Source organism: Lathamus discolor, chromosome 3 (genome assembly GCF_037157495.1).
Source record: "Lathamus discolor isolate bLatDis1 chromosome 3, bLatDis1.hap1, whole genome shotgun sequence".
Classification (NCBI taxonomy): Eukaryota; Metazoa; Chordata; class Aves; order Psittaciformes; family Psittacidae; genus Lathamus; species Lathamus discolor.
Window position 1 is genome coordinate 71,685,361 of NC_088886.1, and position 13,441 is coordinate 71,698,801.

At 42.4% G+C, this 13,441-nt stretch overlaps 1 protein-coding gene across 4 annotated transcripts in view; it reads right to left on the reverse strand.

The window, feature by feature from the left end:
- Positions 1-10,690, reverse strand: part of UBE2F (ubiquitin conjugating enzyme E2 F (putative)) — an 81,842-nt gene extending 71,152 nt beyond the window's left edge. The window contains exons 1-2 of one of the 4 annotated variants that reach the window (XM_065669731.1): positions 10,495-10,679; positions 7,847-7,980 (exon numbers count right to left, since the gene is read on the reverse strand). In XM_065669731.1, the coding sequence (XP_065525803.1) occupies positions 7,847-7,964 (118 nt within the window). In that variant the 5' untranslated portion in view covers positions 7,965-7,980; positions 10,495-10,679. Of the gene's footprint in view, positions 1-7,846; positions 7,981-10,494 lie in introns of all 4 variants that reach the window. The other 3 variants (XM_065669732.1, XM_065669730.1, XM_065669729.1) reach the window with 3 other exon arrangements.
- Between the last annotated feature and the right edge of the window lie 2,751 nt (positions 10,691-13,441).

A 13,441-nucleotide genomic window follows, 5' to 3' on the forward strand; every position in this document is an offset into this window, starting at 1 on the left:
CATTGCAGGAGCATTCCCCCACTCCTTTCCCTTTAAACTCACCAGCCTTTCATAGTGGAAGCCACTATTAATTCTCAGTAGGTGGCAGAGTTTAGGAGCCGGCTCTTATTTAAGGAGTTGGCCGTTTTCAGTACTGCTTCTGTCGTTTGGCTTTAATAAATCCTGCCCACCCTTTGCTTCAATCCTGGAAAAAGGGCAGCAGGGCAAAGAGAGACACCAATGGACAGCACATGGTCAAACCCAGCAATGAAAGGGTTGAGCTGGGGCCTCACTTCTGCCTCCTGCAAGGGTCAGAGAGTTAACTGATCCCCATAGATCCTTTGAAGTGTGAAGATTTTCTGTAGTGCATTCACACATCTGTGTTTCCCTTTGTTTTGTCATAAGAATGAGTGGGTTTTCCTGTGAAAACATGAAAATGATGGTGCTCACCCACATCCATGAGAATGGAACAGTGTGCTTGCTCTTTGAAGGTGCACAGACACAGGGGGGTGGGAGGCTATGACAACTAATACACACCAAAGCTTTGTGAACAAAGGCAAGTTCCCCAAAATTAACATTTCTAATCAACTCTGCAACAAAACACAAATTAAGAATGAAACAACTTTATAAAAAAGAAAAAAAAAAGCCAGCAGTCAAAGACCTTCAATAAACTTTTAAAATAACATCAAGTAAGGAAACATGTTACTACTAAGTGTGCCACATAAACATTGCTTAACAATAACTAGGCACATTTAATGGACCAAAACTACAGTGTTAAAGTTTTCCAAATTCTGTGACTCTTGGGCAGTGACAGTCTTGACACTGAAATTATTTTTGCAATTTGCTTCGCCACTGGCACAGGGTGCCCAGAGAAGCTGTGGCTACCCCATCCCTTGCAGTGTTCAAGGCCAGGCTGGAGAGGGCTTGGAGCAACCTTTTGGCTCCATTTATAACTGAGGGAGACTTTACATCCCTTCCAACCTAAACCATTCTATGATTTTTGACTAGATCATTCAAGCTCCATTAAGATTCTGATGTTTTAAGTTATGTATTTTCTGCATAAAGCAATACCACTAACAAGAATATTCTCTGTAAAAAAATGCCCCTTGTGCAGTCTGCCAACTTACTGGCAGGGTTTAACAGTTTTTAAATAAGCAAAATGTAGGAACAGCAACCAGAGCTCCAACACACTGAAATTCCAACAGCTCCAAAAGCCTCAGTAAATTAAAGAACAAAGTTCATCTTAATCTGACATCCTCTTTCAAAAAACTAACTACAGCTGAACAGCAAAGAAAATCTAATCTGTGTTTCATAATGTTTTATGGCTAATCAGTACCTGTGTCTCAATTCACAGACAGGCACCACACTGTTCCTTAAGATGACAAGACAAACCAGTAGATTTAACCCAGATCTCAGGAAATACTGTGCAAGAGCACTCCAGAACTTTCATGGGAAAATGGCACTCATCACTGTCCACTCAGTGGGCATCTCAATTCTTCCCATAATCAAGAGGGCTACTGCCAGGAAGCAGCAAACCCAACAGTACTGCACAGCCCTGCACCCACTCTGCTGGGTAGGTCTGAAAGGCCTGAAGTGTAGACACATGCCAGAGCTTCTGCAGGATAAAAACTAAGATAGGTACAGCCATCCCAGCCCCAGACCAGCCCCTGACCAGCCAGTCTGGTGTTTCTCAGACCTTGTGTTATCTGGTGTAGGAGCACACTCAAGTGGCATGTACATTTGTAGTCCTGCTCTTGATCATCAGTCAATGCACTTGCTTGAACAGTTCCGAATTCTATTTTAAACCATTAAAAAAGGTAAGGGTTAAACTTAAACAGACTTTTGGAAGAGCTGAATGCAAACTGATTATGTCTCAGAAGCAGTTCAGGAACGTTATAAACCAGGGGAGAGCTAAACTTAATACAAGCAATCAAGGCTATTTATAAATGATTTCACAAACAATAACTACTCATGACAATTCTCAGGATAGAAATAGGAACACACACTCTTAACATGTGTACAGGCATATGGTTTATGAGACCCACATGGATGTTATATTCAGTAACATGCAGACTGTATTCATGTTATTCTGCTCCTTCCCCTTCCCCACCCCATCTCAACAAGTCAGAATATAGACACGCTTTGTTTACTAGCATTGCCACAAAGAGTCAGGCTGTATGCTTCCCACTGGGTTTTGTTTTGAAGTGAAAGCATTATTTCCTCAACTGGAATGAACGTTCTTATCCACAGCAAATACTTCTCTCTGGTTTTGTCCAAAAAGCCCCTTCTTCTATTTAGTCCCTCTTTAATGTACATCTTTAAGACTGCTTAGAGATGAAGAGAAATACCTTAGCACTCTGACAAAAGTATTAATTCCAGCAGTATAATGCTGTTTGCTTCCTAATATTATCCATCTATCTATATAGCTTTCCCTATTTAGCTCCTCGGCTGTACAGAACAGTATTAGAAGCCAATCAAGCCACCCAATGCTGCCAGTTTAGAGTAGGAGATGTGTATTTTCCTTTCACTTCCAAATGTTTATTTGAAACAAGACACTATCAAATCCTGTGCTTCCGTTTCTATACGGTATTACAAAATGTATTATCCTGACATCAAAAAAAAAAACAGAAAAAGCCACTGTGGTTGGAAAACTTAACTCTGCAATACTTCATGTATGCTGAAAATCAGAGGCATCAGAAGTGAAGCAATGCACTGAACCAGGCCTCCCGTTGTCAGTCATGTTCTAGGAAAAGTCTCCAGTAGTAAATTTTCAAATGAGCTTCAATTCAAAGCTGTTTCAGAAATGCTGCTGTTCTCTGCATGCATGAACTTTGTGTAAGACACAGAGCGTGACCCATAGAATCACAGACTGGTGTAGGTTATAAAGCACCTTAAGATTACCTAGTTCCAACTGCCTGCCATGGGCAGGGACACCTTCCACTAGACCAGGTTGCTCCAAGCCCCTGTGTCCAACCTGGCCTTGAACACTGCCAGGGATGGGGCAGCCACAGCTTCTCTGGGCACCCTGTGCCAGCGCCTCAGCACCCTCACAGGGAAGAGCTTCTTCCTTATATCTAACCCGCACTTCCCATTTCAGTATTAACCCATTACCCCTTGTCCTGTTGCTACAGTCCCTGATGAAGGTTTCTTTTTTAACTTTCAAAAGTATTTTCTCTCCTCTCAATTTTCCTCACCTGTTATTGTGAGGAGGGATATTCTGGTACTCGAAGGCTTGAAGAAAGCAAATATATGGATTCCTCTAATTTTTATTTACAGTGCACATACACCTCACTTTTATAATCGGTTTCCCACTTCTGTTCTCTCAGGCTTATAAAAATGCACACCTGAAACATTTACAGTTACATAAATCTAGTTGTGAAAGCCACAAATGTTGAAGACAATTCAGGAATAAATCATGCTAATTCATTTTTATTTCAAGCTGCTCACAATCAAACCAGTAATATAAAACTGCTTAGGTGCACTTAAAAAGGAAGGAAAAAAAAAAAAAAAAAGACAGAAAAAGGAACACACACTCTGGTAAATAAGTTCAAGAGGCAACTTTTGTGATCAATAATCATATACATTGCTGATACTAGCATGCTGGTATATTCTCTACCTTTAATTCAATTTCGTAGTCAAATTCATTATACAGTATTAGTCTTTAACACAACTTGGACTTGTCCTCAGCCCTTTTCAAACACTCAGGATGTGCCTGTCAAGTTCAGCACTGCACGGCTTACAGCATTCTGCAGCCCCTACTTCTAACATAATGAATTTCCCCCTTAGAGATGAATTTAACATCAAAAATAAACTCTGTAGCACAGAACAAATTGAAAGCTCCTAAAACAAGTGTACTGCTTTCTCTATTTTAACTTGTATACTGGGCCTACAGAATTAGGATCTTACTCTCCAACTGAGCCTATACTGAAAATCCAGTGAAAACAGAGATGCAAGAGTAAATCACACTGAACTTTTAACAAACTTAGGCTTTATTAGAGCCTCTTTCACGGCCAGAGAGGCAGCGGAGGCCCTTCAAGAACCATTTCTCCTACTCGTGCACCAGTAATTACTCTCTACCTTCTCCAGTTGTTTGCATTTTCCCCACATGATTTGTCATGAAACATGTTAGTCACTGCTTGGTGTCTCTCTCCTGGACAGAAAGCCTCTCTCTAAGGGCTGCCAGCTGGGATTACTAATCCTCACCTCCCACACCCTCAGACACCCGCACTCACAGTGATTTCAAAAAGGTGATGTTTTCCTGCAACTTATCAGGGTTTCAGGTCAGAACCACCACCATGCTCCTCACTCTAGATAGCTGTACCCTGCTAACCTCCCACATGCGCTCCATCAGCTGCTGAAATATTCAGGAGGGGACAGGCTGCTACAAAATCCTGCTTAGCAGCTATGACTTTGATGTTCCAGAGGAAGAACAGCTGGAAAAGAATATCCAGCTGTCTCAGAATTACTTCCCTACATAAAACTTTAGGGGCAGAGATTCCTCCTTTGATAATACATCCATGAAATAACCCAGCAAAACAATGCCCTGAGCCATGACTGATATTTAAATATGTAATACTGGACCTGTAAGCGAACAAAGGAACAGCTTAGAAAAAACAAAGGGCACCAGTGTTTTTAAAGTAGCTTTTTCACAGAGTTGGGGAAAAGAAAAAAGTCTAACTTGCACCCATCACTAAACCCAAGGACAGGGCATGACAACACGCAGCTAATAGCTCATATCCTTCCAGTTTTACTAAAAGCATTTAAAATACTTTTGTGAATTTTCTTCTTATTCATGTAGTGCAAATAGCTGACATCATTCCTGAATTATCACTTATATTTCCTACTTCAAGGCAATACCAGTTAACAGACATACATAGTTGGTCTGTGCCAAATTTTTATAAGCCTGTAAGAACTGTCTACACTTATCAGTGGCTGGGGTCATGGTCACCTATCTCGTAATCCAAATGGCATTGACCTCTTTTAATGGTCACTGTACACAATACATTTGAGGACTGCAGGGTTATCAGTGTGACAACACATCCTTCAAAAAGATCCTATAATTCTTCCCGAACTGGACTCTCTTATCAACACAAATAAGACTGTCTTTAATTTACCTCCAGATAAAAACCAGACACTGTCCGTATCTGGATGACACATCTATTAAAACTAGATGTCTGCCTGCAGAATTTATTAAGACTATCACCAATTTACCATGGATCAGGAACAGGAGAGCATCCCTCCAGCACATCACCACCACTGGGGCAGGCAAGCAGCTACCTGACCTTGGTTCATACACTATAGCCATCTCCCAGAGCTAGGTCAGATTTATGGGACTGCTTAGCACAGCTGATGGGGCAAACAAGTACAGAACATGCTGGGCCTTTTCTCATCTCCTCCTCCTCTTGCAGATCAGACTGATCTTTTAATTCACAGCTGCCAGCAGACTGATATGATTGAGCCTTTCACCCACTCTGCAACTCTCATTTGTTTGATATCTCCCATCTAAACAAACATCAGTGACAACTTCTACTTACAACTACTCTTACAGGCTCCCACCAGCTTTGTTTCAAATCTAATACCACCTGAAGCTGAGTGTACACCAGTCTATTACAGTTCTATATAATCAAGCAGTAAAAGACCCTGGAGCTGGTGCAGATGCCATAGTGTCATTGCTATATGCAGGCAGCTCTTCACCCCCTATCAAACTCATTCCTGCAGATCTGTATGTGACTTAAAAACATTATCAACATTAGAATTCCCATCTTCACTCAGGCTCTTAACCTTGTAGATGCTGCTGCAGCTGAGCTATCTGAAAGAGATGGAGCAAGTTTTAGAAACTTTTGTAACTGAATGGTCTACACTTAGTTTGAAGAGTAGCTTAAAAGAGAATACCCCCAACAAATCTTCCACACTAGCTGCTAGATTTTCCTCTCACTTTCAGTGTAGTTATACTGAAGTGATCTACTGCAACTGTCAGTTCCCGTTTCAGTCCAGAAACCATTCTAACCAGACTGACAGCTGCTCCTACAACTTTCTTCAGAGAGCCATGTGATACAACTTTCACACACAAACATATCATGATCTGGTACTCACACTTGTCAGAAGGATGCCAGCAGTGACCTGCTTTTAACACATGTCAGTCTGGGACTCAATTCATTCAATACTTAGTCTGCACTGGTTTGCTAATGGTAGTCATACAAATACAATGTCAATACTAATTTTCTGTAGCTGCATTCCTTTCTTCCCCTGCAAATTTAGGTAAAGTTTTAGTCATGTAACTGGAAAATGATTGCTGTAAGGGTACAGTAAAGTTTCTTATGGCAACTTGCACTGTTAAAGGCATTGTAGTTGAAGTGTATTTATATTATACTGCTATTTTCCTCTCAAGGCTACATATGCAGGTTACTGAAAATCTCAGATTATATATATTTAGTAATTTGGCTTTGTAGCTTAGCCTGGTCAAAGAGCTTATTCCTCCCATCTGGAGGGGAGGAATACCCCTCATAATACCTTTTCCCTCACAGCTGGAGTTAACAAAGGATTTCCAAACTGCAAGCCTAAAGCAAACTCATCGTGAGAATTATACCATCAGGTTTTAAAGTGTTTTAAAGCTCTGTCCTTAAAACAGCACAAAGGAACAAAATTATGAATATCATTTTCCTTCAGTCTACTTGAGACACTTCCCAGTGCACTATGGCAGCAGCAGCAGTTGCATTGAAACCTTGTTCCAGCATACAGTTATGTGGCAGAATCTACCCTAATTCAAAAAGCCATATGCAATATTAGAATTAGGCAGTATCACTCATGCAAATATACAAGTGTCCATCTCAAGTCATTCTGAAATAAAACCAGGAAATATGAGCTTCCTTTGACTGGCATGAATCCTCATAGTAACAGCTTACACATAAACACTAGTGTATTTGCTATGGATCATTCTCAGCAGAAACATCAACCTAAACAACATATTGACACTAGATCAGGCTTCACAGCTCAAGCTTTAAAACTCAGCTATTACCAAAGGCAGTATACATGAGTGTAAGCCCATAGTAACTGCAAAGTGTCAGCATCTATGGATTTGTAAACATAAGCTTATCTATGCTACAGAAAAAATGGAGAGCTGTCCACACTTTTACTGTAAAATAGTTTAATAACCATCTCACAAACTACCTCATTCACCCAGAACTGCCACGAAGTAAAAGCCTGTGTTTTTTCCCCCACCACTGGCAAGCCAGCAAGAGCCTACAGAAACCTTAAAACAGACCATATCACACTACAAAAATGAGTGGGGTTTTTTATTCACTACTTCATAAGCAACCTCCAGTGACTCCAGGCCCATGAAAAATCTTCTTGCGTTCATTTTTTAAGTTTTTTGAAGTTTATTGCCTCTGATCTATATCATTAAAGACCACAAGAATGGTGATGTTACTTTTAGGAGCTTCTTTTCTGTCACACACAGCTATGGCTTTGCTCAAAAAAAATAACTTTCTAGCAAGTAAAATCTGATATTCTCCTCCTATATACTCAGTGACACTTTCGTGACAATTTTTTATTGTAATGTTTTAATTGATGACAGTTCCCAAGGAGTGCAGTAAGGAGGCAGCTTTTATATTTTACAACACTTAAAGAAAATAAGTGTCCCAGAGGAAAAGAGTTGCTGGAAATGTGATGTATAGCAATGTAACAACCTACAGCATAAATCCTGAGGTAAGTCACAAGCAATTTTAAAGATACTTCTGGAAATCAGAATCAACTAGGTTGGAAAAGACCTTTAAGATCAAGTCCAGCCATTAATGCAATTTAGTATTGCTCACTGGTGCACACCTGCAAACTGTAAATCCCCCAGTATTTAAATAAGAGTTCCTTTCACCTTTAACAAGTAATTTATCCCGAACAGACACCCTCCGAGTTGAATCAGAAGCTGGATTGGATGCACGGGGTCCTCTGACACCATCATCCCGCTTCAACTTGCTTGCCAGAGTTAGCATTACTGCTGTCTTCAATCTAGGACACAAATATCAGAACAAAGTCAATGACAAAACTAAAGCATGAGGAAGAAGAGGGGAGAATACAACACCAAGTTACAGCTTGTTCCTTATTCAACAGCTGTTATCATATTCTTCACAAGCAAAGAATATGATGTATACAGTTAACATGACTGCAATTAATGACAAAGACAGCCTAAAGTACTTGAAGGATGAAAGCTTGTTTCAGATGTGAACACAGAGGGTTACACTACATTAGGCCAAAAGGAAGTTCAGCTTTGCTGGAGAAAGGTCAGACTTTCGTCACTGTTTACAATCCAGTTTCACTGCACCATCTCCCAAATAACACCACTGCTTGACACTGGCCCTTCGAAAGAACTGCTGTGAAAATGCCTCTGCCACACAGTCTGCTGCAACCATTCTCAGCCACACTTCACAGGACAATATTCACAGCTACTTTTTGGCAGACATTACAGAAAGGGGAGGGAAGGGTTTAATGGAATAACGCTTTAACCCTAGGAAGTGAGCTTTGAGTTAGCTACCAGGACACAAGAAAGGAAATGTTTTATACTTCAAATAGTGCAATTAGCTGCACAAGAGTACCTCTTCACAAGGCAAAGGAACAGTAGAAAAGTTACATACAGAGATTTGATAACTGAAATGAAGATATTTTTGCTGTGCCAGTCCTCCACTGGAGAAGATAACTGCACTAACAAATTACAATAAAAGGCAGACTGAATGCCAAAACCATAAAACCAAAACATTCAGTCTGTCATGGCTTAAAACACGTTGACACTACTCCTAATTGAGGGCAACACATTCTTCTTAACAGTTCGGCCAAAACCAACATAATGCTGACAAGGTCCATAGTCTTTAGGCACCACCACCATTAAGATGATAGGAGAAATGTTTATCCTTTAGTCACATAAATTAAGTCAACAAAATAAAGGAAGAAAAAAACCTTGCAGAAAGCCAGAATATAGTCTGTGAACTGGTCTGCAGAGAGGACCAGACAGGTATGCAGCAGTTACCAAGAAACAGATGCTCTCGTAACATCAGCTCTCACAGTATAAAATGGAGGATCAGCCAAGATAATTGAAAGGCAAATAATGAAGTCCAGTAAACCACTGAGATAAAGACAACCACACCGTGAGATGACGATACAAGTTTATCTTTGCCAGCTTCAGTTCAATATGTCTTGTTATTTCTTTCATTCTTGCAAGCAAGAATGAAAGCAAGCCTTGAAGTGAAGTTTAACAGGTCTATTGCAAAAGCGTTTACTTCACTTCTCCATTTTGTTTGTTCTTGCCCTAGAAAAAAATGGAGGTAAAGCCTCTAGGCTGCCAATCTACTCACTGCATCTGTACAAGACAGCCCTACTGCTTTCCCAAGGTTGTGAAGGAGCTGGCAGGTTTATACCAAACATCAAGCCAACACCAAAATACTCATGAAGGGGCACAAACAAGAAATGAAAAAAAGCCGCCATAACACTCTGATGTTGGGAAAAATGTAGTAAGTGATATAAAGTTTATAAAAAGGAAAACATATTTCACAATAGTACCCAAGTATGAAACTCTGGTAAGATTTGCAACAAGGACAAGTTCTCTTAAGTTGAGAGGTATGTGCGGTTAGCTTCAAGAACTGAAAACACCTAGTAGGTTTATCCTCCCACTACACTAGAGAAAGAATAAGCAGACAAAAGTCGTCTTTTTTTTTTTCCTCTCCTTAGAGAAGAGAAAGACAACAGCAAGTTAAAAAAAAAAAAAAAAAGGGAAAAGTATGAGAGTCTGAAAATAGCGACACAGGGTCCTAAAAGACAAAAAAAATCCCCTCAAATACAACCAAAACCAGCAAAAACCAGAAATAAAACCCTGTAAACTGAAGGTAGCTCGACCACCACCACCCAAAAAAAAAAATCCCACCTTTTTAAGTGCCAAATCCAAACGAAATCAAATTCAATTGGAATTAAGCTCCTAAATACCTTTACAGATGTGTTTTCTCACTGTTTGTCCTAGAAACTAGTAAATCAGCGGCAAGTGTGACCAGTATGGGAAAGAAACGATTTGCTCCAGCTATACCCGAAATTTCATCGGCAGAGCACAGCAAGGAAGCACTCAAAACCTGCTAACAGCACAGGGAGAATAAGGCTTTACACCAGTGCACGGCACCGGGGAGACAGGTGACAGAAGGGTGCTGTGCTTATTTATAGGGAAGGGCAAGAGAGCCCCGGGATTTCTCCAGCTCCCTCGGGAGCGGAGAAAGCGGCGGCCCGCCCTGTCCCGCACCGCCAGTGCCCGCTCCCTTCGCCGCCACGAGGGACAGGGGGGACCGCTGCGGTGAAGCCACGATCCATCTGGGTCAGGGAACATTTCCCGGGGCCCCGCGGCCTGGCCGGTCGGGGCCACGCCGGGAGATGTGGAGGCACCGGGTGGGGAAGGAAAGGAGCCAGGCCTGAGGCGAGGGCAAAGAGACGGGGCTGAGCTAAGGCACACAGCCCCCGGCCCAGGCAGAAAGGAGGGCGGCCCGCTTTTACCTGAGCGCGGCGTCAGGGCCCGGCTCCCGCGGCCAACACCATCCCCGGGGCTGGCCCGGGCCAGCGGGCGGCAGCGGGCGGCACCGGCGCGACTCCCTCCCTCCTTCCTTCCTTCCTTCCCTCAGCGGCAGCGGCGGCGGCGGCGCCGGAAGTGAGCAGCGCTACGGACAGGACCGCCGCGAGGCGCGCACCCTTCAACCGTCAGTTCATCGCGAGACTTGAGATGGCCTCGGGGGCGCGCCTGCCGGGATCTCGCGAGAGTTGGTGGAGGAGGGACGTCGGGAGGTTTCCGCGGCCGGTAGGGCGGCGCTATTTTGTGTCAGCGGGCCCTGAGAGAAACCAGCACCTGACAGCGGGCCCCGGCCGCAGCCCGGCCTTCCCCAGCACCAGTGTCACCTCCTGGCGTCCGATTGTGCGTCTGTGGAAATGTGATTGGGTTCAAGCAGAACATAAATCACACCGAGTCACTGCGGAGATGTGGTAGGGAAAAAAAAAAAACAGCCACTGTCAGTGTGATTGCCTCAAGGAAGCATAAACACCACGCTGGCTGTAGCCTTTGCATTAGTGCTTGCTCAAATTAGTTCAGCTACTCTTCATCCCAGCAGCAGCTTAGTGGAAGCAATAGTCGGATTAAATCTGTTTAAAAAAACCTGATCATAAGAGCACAGTCAACGATTGAGGGTGAATTATTTGGATATCATAACTAATGTGACCAGCTGAAACTTCAAAAACACAATTAAGTTAGATCAGCCCTTCGATCTGTAAAACTTAAACATGTGCATAAACTTCCCAAATTCTTCATTTGGTAGCTTTCCATAAATAATGGGAACCAAAATAAAAGCCATTAAAGCAGCATTAGAGCAGCATTAGAAGGTTTGATGAAGCAAAGCTAGAGACCAGACACAAGGAAAGTTTGGCAGACAGCTATTGAAATATTCTGTGTCCTAAACATTCACTGGAATCATACACTTCACCATCACCAAAAATAAAATTGGAATCTAGCTTAGTCCAATCTAGTTCAGCCAGTGCAGAACCATCACTCAGAGGCCTTAAATTGTCCCAACCTTTTCACAAGCTTAATGGGAAAGAGGAGTACCCAGCTGAACTGGCCGGAAAGCGTTTCCCTATTCCACAGTTCAGTAACAGCCTCTCCACTGCGAATTACTCATGCTTTGGTTTTCAGCTGGGAAAGAAGTGTAACTGGGAGATAAAGAAATAAAATACGTGTTTAGAAAAACCTGCTCTCAGAAGTGTCAACAATGGCTGGAAAGAGTGAACGTGGCAGCCCTTCTTTTACTGTCTCTGTGGCTATGCCACATGGACACACCAGCTGGGGTGTCTAAAAATCACCAACTTTAAGAGGAAAATAATCTCAAAAATTATCCAAAACACTGAAGCCGTGGGAAGGGTGTACGATTACAGGCTAATCCAAGTGCATGTTGATTCAAAATGAGTCCATCGGCTGGCCATAGAGATGAAGGAGACAGATAGGACCCTGACAGGGCACCTCATACAGGGGCTGCATCTGTTCTGACCTCACTGCCTGCCTCTTCCCCAGCTGTGCCATGACAGAGAGTGCCTTCCCCTCTGCCAGGTGGTTGGAGACTGTGTTTGTGAGGAACTCGAGATGCTGTCTTAGAAATGCCCCTGTGTGATTCTGTTGCCAGATTCCAATGCAGCTCAGAACCAAGAAGATGTCCTGAAGATAGCTGTACCTTGAAGAGCAATAAGCCGAAGCCATTTCGCAATCTGCAGCGGACTATGGACCCTATGACACAATTTCATGAGCCCGTCGTAAAGCCTGCTGGGACATTTTGAAGCAGACAAAGGTTGCAAAGTCAACCTCAGCACTCAGATTTCCCAGCTTGTTTGCCTTTTGATAGCATCATTCTGGAAATACAAGCTTGAATATTCAAGATACTGATGTATGTTCCACTTTTGCTGATACTTTTTCTCTCCCAAAGGTCACTGCCCATTACCAATATCAAAAATTCAATAAGCAAGGCAGACTCACCACAGCATTATTATTAGTTAGGCTCAAAATGCCCTACCTTAACAGCTAAGCTGCTCTTTAGAAAACTCAAGAAATCTGCTTCTATTTTGTCTTCAAGTATCACCAGCTGTCCTTCCTTTTTCTTCAGTACAGCAGCTCACTTAATATCTGGCCACTGTGACCTGTCCTGGAATTAGTAAAACATTTTTATGAGACAATTCATAAAGGTGCTGTCAACAAACTGCTGCCTCCTCTAAAGACTAATTAAAGCTGATCGAATACAGTCCAGCACAGGCTGTAACAGTGTTCAGTCTCCTTGCACCCTCAGCCAGTTCCTCTTATTAGTGATGGGAAAAATTCAGCACCCGATGTTTGGTGACCTTCTGCTGCTGCTTGACAATTGCAGTTTATGACAGCATGAAGAAAAGTCTTTGCAAATCAGATTAATCTAAACCCATGGCACAGGTATTCTTCTTACTCAGACAGTGTTGTTGCAAGTCTAGACAGAGAGACAGTGCTGTTTACTGGAAGCAAGATTCTCCTATTTTTACTGTGTTCCCTTTCTACCCACGTAACATCTAGTCTGGGAAAAACTATGTGAATGTGTTGTCTATACACAAAATATGTATCATAAGGGATACATGGTGCGTGCACACGCTTCCCACTCCTACATTTTCTCAACTCATGTTTATTCATTCTTTCATGTTGTGTTTGACAAGAGGTTTTTCTCATTCTCTCACCTCCTTTTCTCACTTAGGCTCAAAGAGCATAGTCTAAGCTACCCCTGGAGCTGAACTCTCAGTCACCCCAGAGAGTGAAGAGACCAGGATCTTCAGCAATACTGTTCACTTACAGAGAACCTTGGTTTTCAGAAGTACCAGCTGATATGGGGAGAATTCAAACTTCTCCAGTGAAAATTTTCCTGGTGGATACCCCAAGTCAGGCATGTTTAAG